The 23,961-nt window shown below is 40.4% G+C and overlaps 1 protein-coding gene across 6 annotated transcripts in view; it reads left to right on the forward strand.

The window, feature by feature from the left end:
- The window catches only part of GTF2E1 (general transcription factor IIE subunit 1), a 41,921-nt gene extending 32,925 nt beyond the window's left edge, over window positions 1-8,996 (forward strand). For all 6 annotated transcript variants that reach the window (XM_060418433.1, XM_042231939.2, XM_027980298.3 and 3 more), the window contains exon 5: window positions 401-8,996. In XM_060418433.1, the coding sequence (XP_060274416.1) occupies window positions 401-825 (425 nt within the window). In that variant the 3' untranslated portion in view covers window positions 826-8,996. The remainder of the gene's footprint in view (window positions 1-400) is intronic.
- Window positions 8,997-23,961: the final 14,965 nt, after the last annotated feature.

The raw sequence follows: 23,961 nt of genomic DNA on the forward strand, positions 1-23,961 counted from the left end.
AACAGACCCAGGTACAGTTGACCTTTGAACATAGGGATTAACCTAGGTATAACTTACATTCATAGTTCCTTCACGTCCATGGATTCAACCAACCATGGATCATATATTACTGTAGTATTTACTGTTAGAAAAAATAAGTAAATCCATGTATAAGTGGGCCTGCACAGTTCAAACCTACATTGTTCAAGGGTCAAGCTATACTTATGGTTTATGTTACTTAAGCTCTAGTTTGTGAGAAACATTTTGAATGTCTTTTGGACAGTAGCTCAAAAAAATGAAACCAGCGAAATCTGTGTTATATTATCCTATATTTAAATATATTAAGCTTTTATATTTTATTAGCTGTAAAGGAGTGCCTTTTTTATTTAAGGATACTGACTCTCTGATTTTCTCTTTCCAGGCGGCATAGATATAGACTCATTTCAGGAGCGTGAAGAAGGCCACGCAGGGCCAGATGATAATGAGGAGGTCATGCGAGCGTTGCTTATTCATGAGAAGAAGACCCCGTCTGCCCCTGCAGGTTCAGTGGGGGCGGCTGCTCCCATGACTGCTGCCAACGGCAGTGACTCTGAGAGTGAGACCAGCGAGTCAGATGATGACTCTCCACCCCGTGTGGCCACTGTGGCTGCACATCATGGGGAAGAGGATGAGGAAGATGATGAATTTGAGGAAGTAGCAGATGACCCCATTGTCATGGTGGCTGGCCGTCCGTTCTCCTATAGTGAAGTGAGCCAGAAGCCAGAGCTGGTGGCCCAGATGACACCAGAGGAAAAGGAAGCATACATAGCAATGGGACAGCGCATGTTTGAGGACCTCTTTGAGTGAGCTTTCCCTGCCTTTTCCTCCTTTCTCTAATGCTCGTTTCAAAAAGAGATTTCTTACCTTTGAAGAAATGTGTTTAATGGCTTTCTGCCCCTCTTGATGTAAAGCAACTGTTAATCTTGTGCAAACAATAATGGGAGAGAAAGTTTGATTATTCTATGCCAGAAACTTCCCCCACAAGGTAGGTTAGCTATACGCATTCCCTTTCCTATTACTACAGTAGTAATATTTTGCTGTATTCCCTTATCTAATCTTTTTCCTTTCCTTTTTAAGACACATTTTTCTCCCTTCTGAAATGAGTGCGACAAGTCTATAAGGTAAATTCTTCCTGTCTGCCTGTAAGAAGCCCATTATGATAGGTTACAGTTTCACTGATCACATCCTTTTTATCTGTTCTGACCAAGCATTCCTAACAGCCCCTGATATTGCTGCCAACCAAGCACCTTCACAACAGGCAAGTCATTGATGTAGGAAAAAAAATCTTAAAGCTTCACATTGCCTCATGGTTGAAGATGGAGTCATTGTATAAGGGGAGATGAGAGTATGTGTGGAAGGAGGATGGTTATGCCTATATCTCATGATTAATATGTAAACCAAAATTGGTGTGTTTAGAACTGACTTGACTGACAGATGTTGTTTTGCTTACTGCCTTGTGGTTTGTATATTGGATAATAAAAAACAGAAAGTGTGTTTGGAAAGTCCTTAGGAATAAATTAGAGAAAAAAAACGTGGGCTTAGGATAAGGAGTCCACATAAAGTATTGAAGAGTCGAGAGCATTGGAAACAGTACCCTTTAAAATTGTCTGAATTTGTGCTGAGACTGGTACCCTTCTTTTTTCAGTTCTTCCACAGTGCTGTAAATTGTTTAAAGAGGTCATCGTAGCAGAAATCAGCATATAACAATTGATTGCTCCTTTGTTTTTTTCTCTCAACCTTTTTGAAGGCCTTCTTTGTCTCTTTTGATTCTTGTCAAGCATGGTATTTTAGAGTGCATCCAGTATATTGTTGAGCATTGTAACCTCAAGGAAAATAGTTTATTTTTGGTTCTGATATGTAGCATGGAATTATTCCCAAAGGCAGAACTTTAAAGAACTTTCATACAAGGGTCTACAGTTGTATTTTTTATAATATTTTCCCTTGCATCGTCATTTTTAGGTATTTATCATTTTCTAGTACATGTGTGAAGTTAAGATAGATTTTAGAGCATCTGAGCCTTGTGTGAAGTAATGTTTTATTAACCTGGGTTGTATGAATGACTGAATATTGACAATAAATCTATTTTATACTGACTGAAATTTGTTAATTTCTAGCTCTGTAACATCTTGGAGCATAATTAAAATGAATACTTTTCCCAATGAAGAAAAGTGTTTCAGAAATTTTTCTCTTATTGGCATTGTTTCAAATAGTAGATGCAGTTGTATGTGATCTAAACTTTTTTCTTAAGTTGCCTTAAGAATGACTTTAAGTATGTACCTTGTGCAAATAGGGCTATTCAGCTTTGAAACGTTGTTTTCTAAACATTGATAGTTTAGAAAGAAGTTCAGTAGTAATCAGATGTTAAGTTTTGAAATGTAGTTCTAGGTGAACTGTCAGCTCTTCATTTCAGTGAATACTCGTTTCTTGTGGTTTTTTTTTCTTAATCTCACTTGCATGTTCCTTTTCCTAAAGCTACTGTTCTTATTTTTCTTATCTGTTATCTATTCTTTCATCTCCCTCTTGGAGTCTGTGTTATAACCTATGACTGTGCTGAAATTGTTCAGTTGTTTTTTTTTAATGTCTTATTTCTTATTTTCATTATTTCTCAATTTCTTTGGCTGCTCTTTGGCTGTTCAACCCGTCTTTTCCTTGAAACATTTTTTGTTTGGTATCCTAGCTATTAGACTGGCCAGGTTTCTCCTTACTTTAGGAAGCCTCCATGCTTCCCTGGCCTCTTTACCTTGCCTCTGCACCATCTGTACTGACTCACAGTAACCATGGACACAAGTCTGTGTGGCAGATTTTCATTGAAGTCTTGTATTATAGTAGAGGGCAAGGCATGGTCAATGGGAGGGAGTCAGCATTGAATAGTCAAGGAATATGATACACATTCTTGTTCTTAAAGAGTGTCTTTTCCATTCTCACATGTTTCATCCCAAGTAGAGTGCTGTAATATTTCAGCTTCCTTTTTCCTTCTCATCATCACCTTTTTCTTCCCAAAGGCCTTGGAAAGTTATAAATGTATTAGAAAAAATAACAGTTCTATATTTTATTCCTGTTCCAAGTATGACCTTGAAAGATCCTATCATATCCAAAGTGGTCTATCAGAATGTTTCCCTAACTAAGAAACCATTTTTCCACCCACTTTTACCCCCTCCCCCCACTTTGCCACTTTTTTCTCCTCTCACTGCACTAAATAAATATTCCTCATACACTTGACCAAAGTCAGGTGATGAGTAAACAACTTTGGCCGTAGGTAATCGATCCATAGCTTTATATCTGCTGGAAGATTGCTTCCAATCTATCTGCCCTTGTAGTTGAAGCCTTTTTCTCATTTAGATACAACTTTTTTTCCAGAACACCTTAAGGAGCATTAACTTTAAATGATTAAAAGAAAATATCCAATTTGGCATAGCCTGGAAGTCAGGAGACTAGGTTCGAGTCCCAGTTAACTAGACACTTGCAGTGTGACACTATTACCTGATGTCATCTTCCTGGGCTAGTTTCTCAGTTGTCACTAATGAGAGGATTACGGTAGGATCACCAATATTCCTTTCTGCTCTGATATTTTATGAAGGTAAGTGGTAGCTAACGCATTTTAAAGTGAGGCTGAATAATAATAATACAAAACAATGAGAAGAAGTCTTCTGATGTGCTACAGCACTTCAAGCCAGTTGAAGGATATTTTAATGGCAGGGCTGGTGTAGATAGCAGCTTTAGGATATAGAATGTAGAAGACCAGAGCATAAGCAATTACTAACTAGGTTTTTGTCTTCCGGTCCTGCCAAGGTACTTCATTTCTGACCTCAATAACTGAGGAGGAAATAATTGAATATTTCATAACTCTTTTTGGTGTCATTTTGAGATGATTAGACAGTGAATGGGAATGAGATTGGGAAGAGCAGTTCCTCTTCTTTCTACCAGTTGGCTGTTTGGCTAGATTCCCAGCCATTACTACAATAGAAAAACTTTTATGTATAGTTTCTTGTTCTCCTTATTCCTGGGTTAAAAAAAAAAAAGTAACTAGGAGATGACAGTCAAAAAACAAATACGAAAATCTTTAGAATTTAGAAATTGGTATAATTCCATCTGCTATTTGTTCAGCATTTTGATTCCATGAAAGCTGTTTCACATTGTTATCTAGCAGAGCTATGCTGCTGCTGCTAAGTCGCTTCAGTCGTGTCCAACTCTGTGTGATCCCATAGACAGCAGCCCACCAGGCTCCTTTGTCCCTGGGATTTTCCAGGCAAGAGTACTGGAGTGGGGTGCCATTGCCTTCTCCGAGAGCTATGCTCCTGTCACTTAAAAATTTTTCTTGTTTAAATCTCCTGGGGAAATGAGGAAAATTTTCAGAAAGAAACTAGAACTATGACACTAAACTTACTGTCCCTTTCTATTGGCTTTTTATATTATAAAAGCAAAATAAACTGTAAATAAGAAAAGTACAGGTATTCTTAAAACATATAAAGCTGAATGGGTTGAAACGGGAAATGCCTTGAAACTTTGCTTCTTCCTTTGAAGAGCTAAAAGGAATGAACTAATTCTAGTGGGTCCTTAAGGAAAGGAACAAGCACCTTAACCTCTCTTCAGAAAGATCTTGCTGTCCTTCTGAGTACTAGAGGCTGCCATTCCTATTCCAGTTGCAAAGCAAATAGGTCTCTAACATGACCCAGTTTCAGCAATCAACCCACATTTCCCATCACACGAAAGTACATTATCATTTTCCTGATGTAAATAAGTCTGAGAAATTTGTGTGGAAACAAAGGCTAGTGCCAGGTGCTAAAGTGCCTTTAATCACATTAAGGCATGTAGAATAGCTGTACAATTTGTTGTTGTTATATAAATATATTATTGGAAAATTCATCCAATAAGATATATATATCTCCATATCCTTTGTTGACAGTGTGTATCATCCCAGACCTTTTCTAGACCTTTCGAAACAACATACACTCATACCCACAAATACACTGCAATGCTTTTTAAGTGAATACAATCATATATACACTGCCCATACATACATTGCTATTTGTTTTTGAAATATCTTGAAGATCTTTCTATATCTGTATATTTAAATCTGATTCATTTTTAAAAATAAGGACTAGGTTGAATTGTATAATTATGTGGTGGTTTGTATAACAGTTCCCTTCTTGAATGGCATTTAGGTAGTGTCCAGTTTTTCACTATTAAAGTGCTATAATGAATTAGCCTTATATATCCTTATTCTATATTTCTATAGGATAGAACCATAAAAGAGAAGTAGCAAGTCAAAGGACATGTCCATCTTAAACTGTTCAGTTCAGTTCAGTCACTCAGTCATGTCCGACTCTCTGTGACCCCATGAATCATAGCACGCCAGGCCTCCCTGTCCATCAGCAACTCTCGGAGTTTACCCAAACTCATGTCCATTGAGTCGGTGATGCCATCCAGCCATCTCATCCTGTGTCGTCCCCTTCCCCTCCTGCCCCCAATCCCTCCCAGAATCAGAGTCTTTTCCAGTGAGTCAACTCTTCTCATGAGGTGGCCAAAGTATTGGAGTTTCAGCTTCAGCATCATTCCTTCCAATGAACACCCAGGACTGATCTCCTTTAGAATGGACTGGTTGGGTCTCCTTGCAGTCCAAGGGACTCTCAAGAGTCTTCTCCAACACCACGGTTCAAAAGCATCAATTCTTTGGCGCTCAGCTTTCTTCACAGTCCAACTCTCACATCCATACATGACCACGGGAAAAACCATAGCCTTGACTGATGGACCTTTCTTGGCAGAGTAATGTCTCTGCTTTTGAATATGCTATCTAGGTTGGTCATAACTTTCCTTCCAAGGAGTAAGTGTCTTTGAATTTCATGGCTGCAGTTACCATCTGCAGTGATTTTGGAACCCCAAAAAATAGAGTCTGACACTGTTTCCACTGTTACCCCATCTATTTCCCATGAAGTGATGGGACCAGATGCCATGATCTTTGTTTTCTGAATGTTGAGCTTTAAGCCAACTTTTTCACTCTCCTCTCTCACTTTCATCAAGCGGCTTTTTAGTTTCTCTTCACTTTCTGCCATAAGGATGATGTCATCCAAATCACTTTTCAAAAAAACTGTTGGAGAATTTTAAGCAGGGAGACAATTTGTAGCATTGCTGTTGGGTTGGAATTGAAACCTGGAGATTATTAAGGTGATTTCAATAGTCTTAGTAATAGAGGGCTTCCCTCATAGCTCAGATAGTAAAGAATCTTCCTGCAATGCAAGAGACCCAGGTTCAATCCCTGAGTTGGGAAGATCCCCTGGAGAAAGGAATGGCAACCCACTCTAGTATTCTTGCCTGGAGAATTCTATGGACAGAGGACTACAGTCCTCTACAGTCCTTGGGGTCACAAAGAGTCATGACTAAGCGACTAAAACACACACACACACACACACACACACACAAGTCTGTGGGGATGGAAAGAGGGGACAGGTTTAAGAAACTTTGGAGAGGTGGCATTAATGGACTTGGTGACTGTTTGAATATGGCACTACTCTGGATGAAGCTGTCTTCTGACTGAATGGTTGTTCCATTTATCAAGATTGGAAATACAGGAGGGAGAGCAGAGTTTATTCTTGTTTCAGCTCACATAAATGGCACCATCATTTCACCTACATCCTCACACCAAAGTCTAGTAGTTGGTCATCATATCCTGTTCATCAGCAAATCCTGTCAGACTCAAAATATAATCTAATTTATATAACCTAAGTTTGAAGGTAGAGCTAATAGGACTTGCTAATAAATTGAAAATATATTCTAAATCTCACCTCTTATACTTCCAACACTACCAGCCAGCCCAGGCCATATTAATACCTCCCCCTACCTGCACTTAAAACACTTCATTGACTGTTTCTTAGAATAACATCTAGACTAAACTCCTGACCCTTTTCTATAGGTCCTAAGAGATCTGGCCCCTGACTACTTTGATGAGCACATCTATTTTCCTGTTAACTACTGTCTAACAACATTGACATTCTCTGCTTTGCAAATATGCCAAGGTTTTTCCTGCCTTAGGTCTTTGCCCTAACTATATTCTCTGTGTAGAACTTTCTTCTCCATGCCTGTCACTTTTATTTCATTCTCAGCTTAAATGGCACTTTCTCAGAAAAGCCTTCTCTTCTCTTAAAGTAATCTCTTCTCCCATTCATGGTGATATTTTCCTACTTTATTTTCTTCATAACAATATTGCTGTATACAATGAACCTGTTTATTTTTTTATGTCTCTCAACTCCCCCGCCCCGACCCCCGCAACCCCAAAAGACTAAGGACAGAATACTAGTTATGTGCAGTTAATTCTGGCACGTGACAGGCTCTCAACAAATGTTGAATAGATGAATGGACAGATGAATTGGCACTAGGAGAACATACTCTTTTTCTCCACCAAGGCATATCATTTTGTTCCTGCCTGAATTTTATTTGTATATGTATTTCTTAATCAATCAGTTATGTTTACCTGTGGTTCATGGTACCTAGGACTGTGTCCCCAGGGTAGCAGAATATAGCTTCTTCAGTGCAACCAATGAGACGCCTAGAAACTTTAGTTCTGAGGAGCCATTTGCTTCAGTGTTCGTGGAAAAGAGAACTTAGTGAGTGTTTTGTCTAGGACCACCCTGTCAAATAAGGTAGCCAACTAGCCACTTGTGACAATTGAGTACTTGAACTGTATCTAGTCCAAATTGAAATGTGCTGTAAATATGAAACACATACCAAATTTTGAAGACTCAGTGTGGGATTAAAGAATGTAAAATACCTTATTAATAACTTTTATATTGATTATTTGTTGAAAAGATAGTACTGTAGATATGCTGGGTTAGAGGAAATATGCTATTAAAGCTAATTTAACCTGTTTCTTTTTATTTCTTTTATATGGCTATTAGAAAATTTTAAATTGCCTATATTGCTAACATTTGTAGCTTGCATTGTATTTCTGTTGAACAGCACTAGTCTAGGACATTCTCTTCAGGTGCTAGAATTATGTATTGTACTTAGTGACGATATACATTTTTCCTTGTGTACAACTTTTTGACCTGAATGCTGTGCTCATGCTGCCCTTCTCCCTATCGTCTACTAGAAAGGTAGGCTTCGTTTTGTTGGTAGACTCTTTCTCTTGGGAACAATAATGAATTTTGCTTCTGGTTTAATTTTTCCACTTTCATGGGTGAAAATGATTGGGATGAGGAGTTTTTTTTTGTTGTTTTGTGTGTTTCCTGAAGTAGGGTGAAATATTAGGGATGACATCAGCAGTAGAGATAAGGAACTGAGAATTGTTGACTACCTAGACCAATTTTGTGATGTTGAAAGTGCTGCTGACTTCTCGGTAAGTGAGAAACCTGAGCATCCTGTGAAGCCACGCCAGAGACAGAGGAGCTCAGAGCCAGTCCGAAATCAGAGGAGTTGGAAGCCCAGAATGGTGCTCTGTATGCGTGATCTTAACAGCAGCGTATGTGAGATTGCTCATGTGTTTGTTTCTGTCTCTCCCCTTGCTAGAATGTAAGCTCCCTGAGGGCAGAGGCTTATCTTTCTTGCTTACTGCAGTGTTCTGGCTCATATCCCTGACTCAGTATGCCCAGCACATAGTAAGTACTCATCAATAAATACTGAATGAATAAACAGTTATGTTTATCCAGGCCAGGAGTAAGCCATGGCTTATTCAAAAGACTATTTTCCGTTTGTATATCTAATCGTATACCTAATGTCTGTGATGCTATTTTGTATTAATTATCTTCCTGTTTGGAATGCTTACAGATGGTGAGTGCTGATCTACGCAGCAAAGTGCATTTTTCCCAGCAACTGGTGAAACCACCTAGCCAAAATACATCTAACAAATGCATCTAACTAAAGAGAATTTGTTCACTTAGTCTGTGTTAAGGTCATTCTTTACAGAAGAAATTGTGAGGAGCCAAGATTGTGCTATTTCTTCAACTGGAGATTTTATTTATCTCTTAATAAATTAAAATTGATGATTCCATGGTTTCCTTCATGATATCAAAGACCCAGCTTCCTTCTATCTTTATAATGAGTCTTTCTTTTTTGAGGCAAGTGTTTGTTGCTTTGTGGTTCCGTAATGGCCAATACTTCGTCTTTCTACATACATCTTCAGGTAGAAGTGAGGGAGTAAGGCGATAAAGTTATATAACAGCTGAGTCAGTATCCCACTCCCTTTTTAAAACAATTACGGTGAAATTCATATGACATAAAATTAATCATTTTAAACTGAACAGTTCAGTGACATTTAGTTTATTCACTATCCAGTTCCAAAACATTTTCATCACTGCAAAACAAAATCCATCCCCATTAAGCGGTTGTTTTCCTTTCTCCTGGGGAAACCACAGCCCTTGGCAACTACCATTCTTCTTTCTGTCTATGGATTTATGTATTCTGGTTATTTTGTATAAATGGAATCATTCAGTATGTGACCTGACCTTTGTATCTGGCCTCTTTCACTTAGTATAATGTTTTAGAGGTTCATCCATGGGGTAGCATGTGTCAGTTCTTCATTCCTTTTTACGACTGAGGAGTATTCTGTTGTGTGTGTATGCCACAATTTGTTTATTTATTCAGTTGTTGATGGGCATTTGGATTGTTTCAGCATTTTGGCTATTGTGAATAATGCTGCTGTGAATATTCATATACATGTATTTGAGTACCAGTTTTCAATTTGAGGGGCCTATAGCTAAGAGTGAAATTGCTGAGTTTGTGATAATGTCTTTGTGCTGTTTCTTTTTAGCATACCACCTTCCCAGCACTGTGTGCAGTAATTACTGGTACTCACTGGGGAGTAGACAGGGCCTTGTAACCAAGATGTCTGTTTTGGAAGTGAGAGTCAACAGAGAATATTCAGAGCTCTAGGGTCTGTGACCAGAGCAATAGCTACAGAGGGCCAAGTAATAGTAGGTGTGCGTATGAAGTAAGAATTAAAGCATCCTGGATTTTCTTTTGTGAAGGAATTAGCTTCTCTGCATTGACCTTTATATCCTTTCCTGGGTTTCAGACTTTTAAGTCATAACATAGACTTATTCTGGCCATCTGAGTACTCACCTGGGGCTGTGGTCTCTGTGCTCCATCCAGTTCTCTGTCACAGAGCCAATCCTTTAAGTTCAGGGTCATAGCGGGCTAATGTCTTCTTTTGGTCAAGCACGAGGTGAAGCCCTTTTTGTTTGAACATGCTTGGAAGTGTGCCAGTATCGAGGGTGGTGGTGATGGTAATTGTTAAGATCCAGAGGATGAATCCAGAACTAAATTGCCTCTCACAAGTATTTGCTCAGTATGAAGTCAGCTTTAATCAGCCCTGTTCCACCAGCTTCAAAAATGGGAGGCTGGCAGCTTTTCATTTCAGGGTAGTGACCTGCCTGGGAGGTCTAAAGAATGATTCTGACAATGTTCCAAGAGAATCCTTCCCTGCTGTTATGTGCCTGTGTGCAGGTATAATGTGTATGTAGGAGGGTAGAAGAAAGGCAAGACAGGGTGGGCCTTTCTGTTTAGTGGGTAGGTGGAGAGGACTTGGCGTGCTGTGTATGTCACTGACATTTCACATCTCTCTGACAGGCTGTAACTTTAGCAACTTTATGGATAATTTCTTTATTGCTTTTTCCACTGAGATTCATTAAGCTATCAAATTATGGCAGTGATAGGGAGACCTCTGCCCGTGTCTCCTGCGTTAGTCTAGTTCCTTCAAGACTGACACAGTCCTTTTCCCTCCCTCCCCCACCTCAGCAGTTAGCAACAAAAACACCTAACAAGCAAAGAATCATTTGAAAGTCTGTGACAGTGTCTACTTTTGTCTCCTAAACTACTATTTCTCAAAGAGTGTATTGGGCCACTTTGGGAATTCTTAAATATATTCTCAGTGTTTTGACCAACAGATATCTGTGATCACCATCTGTCTCATTACACTACTTCCCCATCTCCCAAAGTGCACTTGGTAAATCCCTTTTTTAAAACTTGCTATGCTGCAATAAATGCTGCTGTCCCTCTGCCTCAAATCCTCTCTTGATGTTCTTCCCTCCTCTGTCCTGTGTCCTCTTCTCCATAGTCATCACTTCAGGAACAGGCTTCCTAAGCCTGCTTCCTATGGTGGATGTGGGAGGTTTTCATTTGTTCTCCCACAGTGTGCATTTCTCCCCCACTCTCCCTCCATGTGATTCAGCTGGGATGGATGCCAGTCATAGTGACTGATTCAGAGAGGAGCATACGATCGAGACCAGGTAATGAGAGTTACTTCAGGACTTTGGTTGAAACAAGAAAAAGGCACTGCCTTTTTCTACTAGGGTTACTAAACTGGTAGAGTATAGCTGGTAGCAGCTGGGGACTATCTTTGTTACCATTTGAGGACAATCTGCCTGAAAATAAAACCAACACAGAGGAAGGTAGACACTATAGAGATGGAGAAAGAGTGATTTCCCATCACAGTGCTTGAGCACCTAATCTTACCATACTTGAATCCATTTTTACCTTTGTAATTATTTCTATTATGTGGGTCAGTATGTTTAGTTTTATTCTTTGGCCAGTTTGGGTTGAGGTTTCCCAGGTGATAGAGTGGTAAAAAATCCTCCCACCAATGCAGGAGACTTAGGAGATGTGGGCTTGATCCCTGGGTTGGGAAGATGCCCTGGAGAAGGAAATGGCAACTAACTCCAGTATTCTTGCCTGGAAAGTTCCATGGACAGAGGAGCCTGGCAGGCTGCACTCCATGGGGTTGCAAAGAGGCAGACATGACTTGAACATCTGAGCACACGATTGGGCTTGGGTTTCTATCTCTTGTAATTGAAAAAGTCTTGACTTATTAGACAGTGCCCATCAGCCCACTGATATCTGTACTTCATCTTCACTTTGTTATTCCCACTGTCATTCAGTTGGAGATAGTCTCACCTGTATTCTAATCACTCTCAACTCTTCCCATCTCTGTTACAATCCCATACATACATTTATGTAGGGCTTTGTATGGGGCTCCCAAGCAAAGGCAATGCCGAAGTATGCTCAAACTACCCCACAATTGCACTCATCTCACATGCTGGTAAAGTAATGCTCAAAATTCTCCAAGCCAGGCTTCAGCAATACATGAACCATGAACTTCCAGATGTTCAAGCTGGTTTTAGAAAAGGCAGAGGAACCAGAGATCAAATTGCCAACATCCGCTGGATCATTGAAAAAGCAAGAGAATTTCAGGAAAACATCTCTTTCTGCTTTATTGACTATGCCAAAGCCTTTGACTGTGTGGATCACAATAAACTGTAAAAAATTCTGAAAAAGATGGGAATACAGACCACCTGACCTGCCTCTTGAGAAACCTCTGTGCAGGTCAGGAAGCAACAGTTAAAACGACATGGAACAACAGACTGGTTCCAAATAGGAAAAGGAGTACGTCAAGCCTGTATATGGTCACCCTGCTTATTTAACTTATATGCAGAGTACATCATGAGAAATGCTGGGCTGGAAGAAGCACAAGCTGGAATCAAGATTGCCGGGAGAAATATCAATAACCTCAGATATGCAGATGACACCACCCTTATGGCAGAAAGTGAAGAGGAACACAAAAGCCTCTTGATGAAAGTAAAGAGGAGAGTGAAAAAGCTGGCTTAAAGCTCAACATTCAGAAAACGAAGATCATGGCATCTGGTCCCATCAGTTCATGGCAAATAGATGGGGAAACAGTGTCAGACTTTATTTTGGGGGGCTCCAAAATCACTGCAGATGGTGACTGCAGCCATGAAATTAAAAGATGCTTACTCCTTGGAAGGAAAGTTTTGACCATCCTATATAGCATATTAAAAAGCAGAGACATTACTTTGTCAACAAAGGTCTGTCTAGTCAAGGCTATGGTTTTTCCAGTAGTCACGTATGGATGTGAGAGTTGGACTGTGAAGAAAGCTGAGTGCCGAAGAATTGATGCTTTTGAACTGTGGTGTTGGAGAAGACTCTTGAGAGTCCCTTGGACTGCAAGGAGATCCAGCCAGTCCATCCTAAAGGAGATCAGTCCTGGGTGTTCTTTGGAAGGACTGATGTTGAAGCTGAAACTCCAGTATGACTGGTTCTGGGTTCTATTATGACTTTGGCCCCCCATGCACATTTGAGAACCTCTTAACTGTTTCATCTCTTCAACATCTTTGACAATCCAAGACCTCACACAAAGCTCCTCATCCCTACCTATCTTCCTGATAATGCATTTTATGCTCCCATGGCGGGGCTGGGGAGCGTAGCCACAAAGATGCTAATTCATGCCCTGGCTCTGCTGCCTATTTCCATCTAGGCCCTTCCTGCTGTGCAGATCTCTAGATGGCTACAGACCTACAGTGGTTGCTTCTCTCTCCCTCAGCCTTTGCCAATCTGTTGATGATCTTTTCTCCACTTGTTTGATGTCTGAGATCATTTTGCCTTCATATAACTTCTATAGTAAACATTATCAGTTCCATGCTTAGCATTCATTGCTTCCTTCCTAGTAGTACCTAATTTTTGCTAAGAGATTTCTTTCCCAAGGAGGTACATGTGCTTCAGGAGAAGCTAATTCTGTAGTCATCTGTACAGTTCCTATATAGTTCCTGTATAGTCATCTGTATAGTCATCTGTACAGGTCCTGCTTGGGCCAAGAGTAATCGTAGTAGTGATTGTGCATGTGTGCATGCTTAATCATGTCCAACCCCATGGACTCTAGCCCACCAGACTCCTCTGCCCATGGGATTTTATAGGCAAGAATACTGGAGCGGATTGCCATTTCCTCCTCCAGAGCATCTTCCTGATGCAGGGATTGAACCTGCATCTCCTATGTCTCCTGCATTGGCAGGCGGATTGTTTACCAGTGAGCCACCTGGGAAGCCCAGTAGTGATTGTTCAGTTCAGTTCAGTTGCTCAGTCGTGTCTGACTCTTTGCGACCCCATGAACCACAGCACGCCAGGCTTCCCTGTCCATCACCAACTTCCGGAGTCTACCCAAACCCATGTCCATTGAGTTGGTGATGCCATCCAACCATCTCATCCTCTGTCATCCCCTTCTCGTCCTGCCCTCAATCTTTCCCAGCATCAGGGTCTTTTCAAATGAGTCAGCTCTTCGCATCAGGTGGACAAAGTGTTGGAGTTTCAGCTTCAGCATCAGTCCTTCCAATGAACACCCAGGACTGATCTCCCTTAGGATGGACTAGTTGGATCTCCTTGCATTCCAAGGGACTCAAGAGTCTTCTCCCACACCACAGTTCAAAGGCATCAGTTCTTCAGTGCTCAGCTTTCTTTATAGTGATTGTAGCTCTTCACAAATATTCCAGTTTACTATATACATTATAGAATTGCATTTCCTAGATTGTTTTAGGTAGGTGTGGCCATGTGACTTGCTTTGGTCTATGGAATGTGAATAGAAGTGATATATGTCTTTTCCAGGCAGAAGCCTTTAAGGGCTAGTGTATGATTCACCAGGTGCCCCTCCCAGATACTGCTAAGTCGCTTCAGTCATGTCCGACTCTGTGCGACCCCAGAGACGGCAGCCCACTAGGCTCCCCCGTCCCTGGGATTCTCCAGGCAAGAACACTGAAGTGGGTTGCCATGTCCTTCTCCAATACATGAAAGTGAAAAGTGAAAGTGAAGTCGCTCAGTCGTGTCCGACCCTCAGTGACCGCATGGACTGCAGCCTTCCAGGCTCCTCTGTCCATGGGATTTTCCAGGCAAGAGTACTGGAGCGGGGTGCCATTGCCTTCTCCGCTCCCAGATACAGTGATTGCTAAAGCATGTGTCGAGATGAAGCCTCCATCAGCCTGGTTCCCAGGGTGACTATTATGGTAGAGATCCCCCTGCCGACATACACCAGCATATAGTTAGAACAAGAAGTAAATGTTTGCTGTTATGTCACTGAGATTTGCAGTATAAGCAGGACATTCTAACTGATACAATAATCTCATTTTTATAACAGTGCCTGGGTCAAAAACCTACTCTAAGCCAAGCCAAGTGAAGGCTACTCAGTTTTTTCCAACTCTTTGTGATCCCATGGGCTATACAGTCCATGGAATTCTTGAGGCCAGAATACTGGAGTGGATAGCCTTTCCCTTCTTCAGGGGATCTTCCCAACCCGGGGATCGAGCCCAGGACTCCCTCATTGCAGACAGATTCTTTACCAGCTGAGCCACCAGGGAAACCCCATCTAAGCAAAGTAGTCATGGCATTTCTTGGTCAAGAAATTGGTTGAGAAAAATGCTGTGACTCACTTGGTACACTGAAATGAGAAGGGGATTTGCTGGGGCCTTTAGCAAAGAAGTTTCTTGATTTACAAGAAAGCTACCAGAAGAGGTAAATTCTCTCTTCCTCTTGATGTTATGTATAAATGTGAAGCCTGTAGTTACTATAATTACCTTGCTACAGGGATAAAGCCAAAACAAGGGAGAGTGGTATCAAAAGAATCTCAAAGAAATGGTGCCAAAAACCTGATGGAATCATAACTGATCATTACTCTTTGTCTGGAATTTTTTCAGTTAGACAAGCCAATAAGTCCCTTTTACTATTTAAGCTGTTTGAGTTGGATTTCTTATATATCGCCACAAAAGTAACCTAACAGTTGTAACTTCCTTTCTTAGTTCTTATCTTTACTTCTCACTCATTTATGTAGTATCAGAGAAATAATAGCTAATGATAGTTCATTTATAGAAGACTTATTATGTGTCTGGCACTATTCTAAGTGCTTTCTAGACAGATTCTGATTCCATTTCAGAATAGAGAATATATGTGTGAGCTCCTTGAGAACTCTTTTCTTATTTATATCTATTTCTCCCACAGTGCTGATTTGGTACAAACAGATGCTAACCAAATATTGAATAATTGAACAAATATAAATTGAGTTTTAGTCTTACAGAGTTTGTAGTATATTTGACCATCCAGGTCTCACAAACCTGAAAGACTGAGACCAACACAAGACATCATAAATTCTGTTAGGTACTAAACCGAAGTTCCAAAAGGCATGTTAAAGGCTGTGAAGAAAAGATAGCATTATTGGGTGAAGGTTGGGAGTGAAAAGCTTTTGAAGAAAATCAGATCTGTTCTTTGAAAAAACAAAAGCAGATACGGATAAGCATAGCAGAGTGGGAGGGTGGATATTAAAGTTAGGGTAACAACAAGCAAGAGTATTGTGTCAAGAAGGAATGTGGTGTACTGAAGAACATTCAGTACGTTCAATTTAGGTGCTCAATAAATGTTAGATATTTTTTCTCATCATGAGACAATAGAGAGCCTTTTTCCCTTGAAATATTTGATGCAGGCTTGATATAAAAGAGATGTTATGGCCACTACTCTACTTATCTCCTTACCTGCTCAAACCCTTTGCACATAGTAAGCAGTCACAGATGTTTGTAAAATTTCAGACATCCATTAATGCACTATTTCTCCTTAGAGAAAGAAGTTTCTGAGGGCTTGTCTGCTAAGCATTCTACATGTCTTCTGGCTCTCTTAACTCAATACTGGGCACATACTGTGGCACTGTCGGACCTTAGTTAAATACTTGATTGAATTGATTCAAATTATCTGGCTTGGGAAGAACTTCTTTACCTAGTGAGCCTGGCTTTTCAGTACATCAACACTTCATCAAACCCCTGTCAGATCAGATCCTCAATAGGGTATCTTAAATGCATGCTATTAAAATACTTAAATAGAAGTCCCATCTGTTTGAATAGATTGAGCCTGATGAATCAGCCAGAGAGGTGGGAGGCTGATCCAGCCACACATGAACCAGTCGGGTGGGGAACAGGCAGCTCTGTCTCCCTTTGCCACCCCAGAGTGCTTATGCCAGAATGTACAGATTTATAAACAGAAATCAGTTAGCAAAATATGAGGGCTGAAGCATGCCACAGGGCAGTGTCTGTGGGCTAATCAACAGAGATCTGGCTGGAGCCCTTCGTCCCAGCTGCAGATCATGCTGAAGGGCGTGTCAGAGCAGGAGAAAGAGGAGCCCAGGGACTTGCCCCTTCCATAATTCTTGCACCTCTGGAATCTAGATTTTGTTTTCATACAATTGTAAACAACAGCTTTATTTTGGGAACTGTCACTGGTAAAGTCAGCAAGGACTTAAAGACCTAAGATAAAATACAATGATGGAAAAGTGTTGAGGAAGCTGCCTTTTTATTCCCCAAGAAGGATTTTGCACAGACATCCATCCCTGATGAGGTGTCATCAAGCCCTCATTTCCAAATGGCCTTGGCTGCCAGAGTCCTAATTACAATCAGCTTCTCAACCCCACTGTCTCCCTTTTCCCACCTCCCCTGATATACCCTGGATGTGGATCATACTCTTTGGTGCTGCATTAAAAAAAGAAAAAGTTTTTTGGGGGTCACTCTTCACACCAAAATACGTGTTAAAAAATATTCTTTCTGAAGCTCCATTCCTCTGATAACACTTAAGACATGAGGCCTTGTGCACAATAGATGCTCAATAGTTTGTTCAATTAACATTAATCATTTCTCAGTTTCCTGTGCTAAGAAGAAAAAAATGTGATGTGCTTTCTTATTATCACCACTGATCTGATTTCTCTTCTGTTCTACTGTCAACTTTGCCCCTCCATACCCATGTCCTTAACCCAGCTGCGCATATACACATGGAAACACGGTCCCACTCTATCCCATTTGGGTTATTCTACTGCTTATTTAGGAGTTTTTTCAGAGTATTTTTTTTTCATTAGAGGAGAAGTTAAAAGAATAATGTATAAGTCAGATGTTCTGGATTCTGGTCCTAACTGGACCATTTTGTTTGGATCGCAGGTAAGTGAATATGTACTCAGATTCCTCACCTCAGATATAGTAATAATAATAATATATGACTCAGTCACCTCCCAGGTTGGTTCAAGTGTCAAATGAGCTAATATATATGAAAGTCTGAGAAAGAGACAAAGTACTTTAAATGACTCTTACTGTAAAAACCTAACCACTTCTGAGTTCATGTACCCAATAAAACACATACAGTATCAAAAAAGTATAGGAGAGGCCCTGTGGTTGAGATTCTGTACTTCCACTTCAGGGGGTCCAGGCTTGACTCCTGGTTGGGGAACAGATGCATGAAAAAAAAAAGAAAAAAAAAGTCTTCCATAGTGTGTTCCCCTGGGAAGTGGGCCCCTTCTCACTTTCCTCCTCAGGAGAGGCTAACTGGCTGGCTTCCTGGACCCACATGGGATGCTTTTACCCTGATGAATTCAATGGGGCCTAGAGTCAGGCCCTCACCTTTGCAGCATCAGAATTCAGTTTTGGCAGAAACTCTGAGTTGATCAGCCTCAAGATGCTGACTCATGCCCACTCACAGGAGACTGATAAATAACCAGAATGCCCGTTTATTAATTTACAGTGGGGAGCATTTAGCCTGCTCTGTACCTTTGCTCCCTATAGACCAGTTGCAAGGGAAGAGGAAGTATCAGAAGGTTGCTCAGTGAGCAAGGAACTTTGATAAGGGGAGTAACATCAGGCTCTGCTCATTTGGCTTTGTTATCTTAAAAGGAATCCACTCTCCAGAAAGCCTGATTATTTCTGACACCCTGGCAGGCACCCAATTCTAGAATTTTGCTTACATGAGTCAGAATGTGCCAAGCATTCCCTTTGCTCGACCAGCCCTCTTCTGACCTACACATTGTTATTTATATATGATGATCCTTTTCAGACCTCTTGCAATGGTTCCCAGAGCCAGTCTGCTAGCCAGGCTGGGGTTTATTGCCACAACAGCACCTAGAGGATTTACAAAGAAAGATTTTTTTCCCCTCAACTAGAAATTCTAATTTATTGGATCTGGAAGGGCGTAGGAATCTGAATGTTTACAGGATCACGAGTGACTCTGATCATTAGCCAGGCTGGGGAACCACTTATTTGGCTAAGAATCTATACTGTCCCTTTAAGATGACTTTGCATATTCTGATCTGATCTGTTCTGAACTGATTGTATAGGTTAACTCTGAGAACAGAATGTTATTTCCTAGGTCTCAAGGGCCAATCAGTGTTGCATCCTTGAACCAACCTTCCTTCTTTCCTTCCTTCCTGTCTTCTTTCTTTCTTTTCTTCCATAAATATTTATAAATACCCAATGCATAAGGAAGCTTACCAAGAGAAGATTGTGGCAATCAACACTTCAAGCGCCAAAAGCAAAAGCTGTTTTTAGGTGATAATAGACTTTGAGGATTAGGATATATAATCCCAGTGCATAGACCACTCTGAGGCCAGCCAATGAAATCAAGGCCTGACATGAAACAATCCAGAGACAATTTCCCTGTGGTAAGTAATGCTGGGTCTTGGTATACTTCCTGAGCTGATGTCCTCTAGGAAACAACCTTGTGCCCACAAATGGCCCTGATGGAAACTCTAAGGACCATGTATCCATCCCACTTACCGCCAAGAAAACACGTCATCATCTTTCCTCTCAAACATGGTTCTCATCTTACCAGCACCTGGCAGTGGCTAGCTTCCATAAGAGTACCAACATCAGGGGAATCAAATGAGCATCATCTAAGGAGGGGTGCCAACAAGTGATGGGTATCTCAATATACCAGCCATTTTGTGTCCATAGTTGATAAGCCTTATAAATCACAAAAGCTACTGTTAAGGGTTAGTATTCCCATTTTCCAGATGAAGAAATTTAACTTCAAAGAGGTTAAATGAGTTCCTAAAGGTCATACAAGCAGTAAGTGGTAGAATTGGGATTAGAATCCAGGCCCACTCAGTCTCCAAGTTCTATGCCCCTTCCCCATGACCGAATGGTGCTTAGTAAAGAGGGTTGTGTGTGTGTGTGTGTGTGTGTGTGTGTTGTTTTTTAAGAAGTTTTGAGCATAAGATTCATTGTGCTATAGCTAATACTTAAAATTTCTCTCTACATAATAATGTATATATGTATAACAATTTATGGGATTCCCAGGTGGTTCAGTGGTAAAGAATCCGCCAGCCAATGCAGGAGACACAGGAGATGCAGGTTAGATCCCTGGGTCGGGAAGATCCCTGGAGGAAGAAATGGTAACTCCAGTATTCTTGCTGGGAAAATCCCATGAACAGAGGAGACGGGTGGGCTATGGTTTGTGGGGTTTCAAAGAGTTGGACATGACTGAGCACAACAACAAAGCACCATACCAATTTAAATATCAATATATATATAGTAGCATCCAAGTGGGCATTTGGTAATGCACTAAGTCTGATTCCTTTCTGCTATAGCTGGGGACAGGATTGGGAGTCAGGATACCTGATTATAGTCCTGGCTCATTCATGTACTCACTGTGTGCCTTGAGAAGCTCCTTTTTCCTAGCTGGGCCTCAATTTTTTCATCTAGTCAGAGGAAGGTGAGACTAGATCTAGGGTTGAACTAGAGCTCTAACATGCTAGGATTCTAAGAATCTGGTGACAACAGTCACCATCTTTCTTAATTATTTTTATATCAAAGCATAGCAATTGAATTCTAGAAAAAAAGAAAGTTGAACATATATATCATTGTTGTTGAGTCACTCAGTCGTGTCTGACTCTTTGCAACCACATGGACTCCAGCACGCCAGGCTTCCCTGTTCTTCACTATCTCCCAGAGCTCGCTCACACTCATGTCTATTAGTCGGTGATGCCATCCAACCATCTCATCCTCTGTCATCCCCTCTCCTCCTGCCCTCAATCTTTCCTAGCATCAAGGTTTTTTCCAATGGAACATGTATATTAGAAAACTATTTTAAAATAACACATTTATTAAGACCTATATAGATGCCAGGGACTATAATCACTAATTTACAGACTTTTGATTAATTCTTATCACATCAACTATTTTTATTTATCCATCTCTCAGGAACAGAGAGAGAAGTACTTTGCCCAGGACAGCGTGGCCAATGGGTAGAGAAGCCAGGACTGAAATCTAGAACTGATTCTACAGCTATCTCTCAAATGTGGTCCTACCCTCTATTCTCTTGTTTTATGGCTCCCATAAATGGTATGATGACTATATAGAACATTTCTTAAAGTTCCATTTGACATTACCCAACCTTGAAATATGAGGAAAAAGCAGCCCACACCATTGTAGCGGAATTTTCCTGGAGACTTTTGTTACTGTACGATTCTCTGTCCCTGGGAGGGGAGCTATAAAAGTCAGACTGAATATGGGTTTAGAGAGTATGTTTTCATTTCAACTGTATGAGAGAAAACATTATACTGGTCAGCAGACCCTGGCTATAAAATTGGTTCTATTTGTTAGCTTAATTAGTATCCTTTGTTTTCCTAATATTAAGCTCATAAAAGTTAGCCCCAGTTCCTTTGACTGGGTCTGAATAGGAGGAAGTAAATCAATGAAGGAAAAACTCCTTTTCTGTCTGTTACTGATCCTGTGGAGATGAAAAGAAGAGAGAGGAAGAGATGGTTACTGGCAGGAAAATAGAGAACTATCAAAGGTTTGGGTCTTAGACAGACTGGGGTGGATGCATCTGACTTCCATCCTCTTCAAATGATGCCTCGATACCTACCTGTTGCCTCTGATCTTCCTGGACAGGAAGTCAGGTGGCTAGTCTGAGCAATGGTCTAGAAAGAGCCATAAACACACCAGTCTAACCCTAACCCTAACCCACCCTATCAGCTTCATCTTCATTAGGGATGATGCCTGAATCAAACCACAGGAGTGTCCAATCCTGGGACCAGAGATAAGAGAATAGGGAGGAAGACAGAGGTAGCATCCCTACTTCCTTCCATTGTCTTGCTTACTACCCACAGGAAAGGGTTCTCTTTCTCTTGTGTGCCTTGAATTACATGTCACACAGGTGGGTTGGTGAGAATTGAAAAAGGCGGTCTATAAACTGCTCAAACAAATTTAGAAGTCATTCTGCAACATGTGCTCAAGTCTACACTTTCAGTAATGTCAGAAAAGTTTGCTTTACTTTTATATCAATAGGTTATGGCATTTTTTACTAAACATAAGAGTGACACAAAGCTGAAAAGTAGAACCACAGAACCAAATCAGAATGTAAAATTGTCTAGACAGTCTAGAGTGTTTTGTCTAACTCAGTAAGTTAAAGTGTATCAGAAATAATTGCAGAATTCTACATTTCGGCTAAAAAAAGAAAACCAGCTCTGCAGGATGGAGGAGATTACCTGGACTGTGTTCATTCATATAAAAGAACTGGGAACTTAAATTAACCACAAGTTGAATATTTGCCACCACTGTGATGTGTCTGCTAAAGAAAACCAACCCAACCTTTGACTGCAAGAGGGGAAATGAGGTGGATATGACAGGCAGCCCTGGTCCTACTGCAGTGAGCTGTGGTCAGACCACACTGAAGTGCTGGGTTCCGTGGTAGGTACCACAATTCTTGGGGGATACTGACCAACTAGAGCAATGGCAAATAGAATGGTGAGAGTCAGAAAATCAGAGAATTGATAGAAATGGTCATATTTAGCCTAGAGAAGAAAAAAACAATCAACCAAAGGAGCAGCCCAATCATTGCAAATATTTCAAAGGCTCTTATGTGACTGGCAGAAGGAATTTGTCCTTCCCTGTCAAGATGTGGAGCAAGGCTAAGGAATAGAAGCTTAAAAAGTCAGAATTCAGAGCTATTTAATAGCTGAGCCACTGTCCTAGAGACGAGGGGCTCCCAGATTCTTGAAGTACCATGTTGCTAAGGCTACCTTTGAGGAGAGCTTTCCATTAGGCAGTGGGAGGTGAGAAGGGAGGAAACATTATTTATTTGATTTTTATTCCCTACACCAAAGAGACCACCATTTTCTCTGTTTTCCCCCAATTGGATTCACTTCTCTGATTTCACATGATATTTCATATTTTTTTTTCTTCAGCCTTAATTTGGGAGCCACTGACATCTGCTGAAAGTCCAGGCTTGAGGGTTCAAGTCTTGGGACTTTCTGAGCAGGGACCACCACTTTGGAGAACCTGAGTCTCTTAGGAATTCTCCCCATAGTGAAACTTAAGCTCTTGTACTAATCCATTACCTTAATAACAGAAATCCTCACTTTGCTTTTTGAACATATGTTAGGCAATAATTGTTTCTGCTGGAGAAATATTTTTATTATTTCATATATTATACTTTCATTTCTTTGAGTTTCATTTGGTGATTCTTACACACTTTCCCCCTGCTTTTAAAAATGATGAACAGACATTTGATAATAGATTAATTTTAATTTGTTACATGAAAGAAAAAAAAGATGATCAGGAAGTTTCTACTCTGAGGCTTGACTGTGTAGTTAAGATGACACCAGGAGACTTTTCACTGTAAAGTCATCCTTTTCACACTGTCAAGTCATCCCCAAAGAGATTGACCACCATAATACCTTCATTCCTTTCCTCACTGCTATTCCACTAGAAAAGGAAGGCAATCATTCTTAAAATCCTCAGTGCAGGAGCTTAGGAGAGTTTTAGCCCAGATTTCTTTTCAGAAGAATAGCTTGGCTTCAAAAACCTTGGAATAAAAATAATAATAAGAACAATACTGACAACAGCAATAATACTTTCATAGTACTCACTATGTGCCAGGTGCTATTTAAGCATTTTATGTAATACAATAGTTTTCACAATAACCCCATAGTAGGTGCTATTATCTCCATTTTGTCAATGGAGAAAATATGTTATGGGGAAGTTATGTAACTTGCCTAGGGTCGTGGAGATAGCAAGACTATGTAACTGAAAGTTGAGCTCATGAGTTCTGGCTCCAAAATCCAGGCTCTTAACCACCATACTAAATATACTATTATGCCATGTACCCTTTCATTTTTAGAACAGTACAATTTCTTAAGATAAAGTCATGACTAAATTTCTAGTTTCAACATCTTATCATCTTTATTTAATGTGTACTTTCTCTGTTATAAAAATAATATTGTTGTAGCTAAGAGTCCTGACTTTAATGCCAGCTAGACCTGAACTTAGATGCAGGCTACTCACTGATAAGTTACTTAATTTCTTTAGTTTCCTTATATGTATATCCATAGATTTTTAAAGAGGATTAAGTGAGATAAAATATGTAATGTGCTTAGCAGAG

The sequence above is a fragment of the Ovis aries genome, chromosome 1, assembly GCF_016772045.2.
Source record: "Ovis aries strain OAR_USU_Benz2616 breed Rambouillet chromosome 1, ARS-UI_Ramb_v3.0, whole genome shotgun sequence".
Taxonomy (NCBI): domain Eukaryota; kingdom Metazoa; phylum Chordata; class Mammalia; order Artiodactyla; family Bovidae; genus Ovis; species Ovis aries.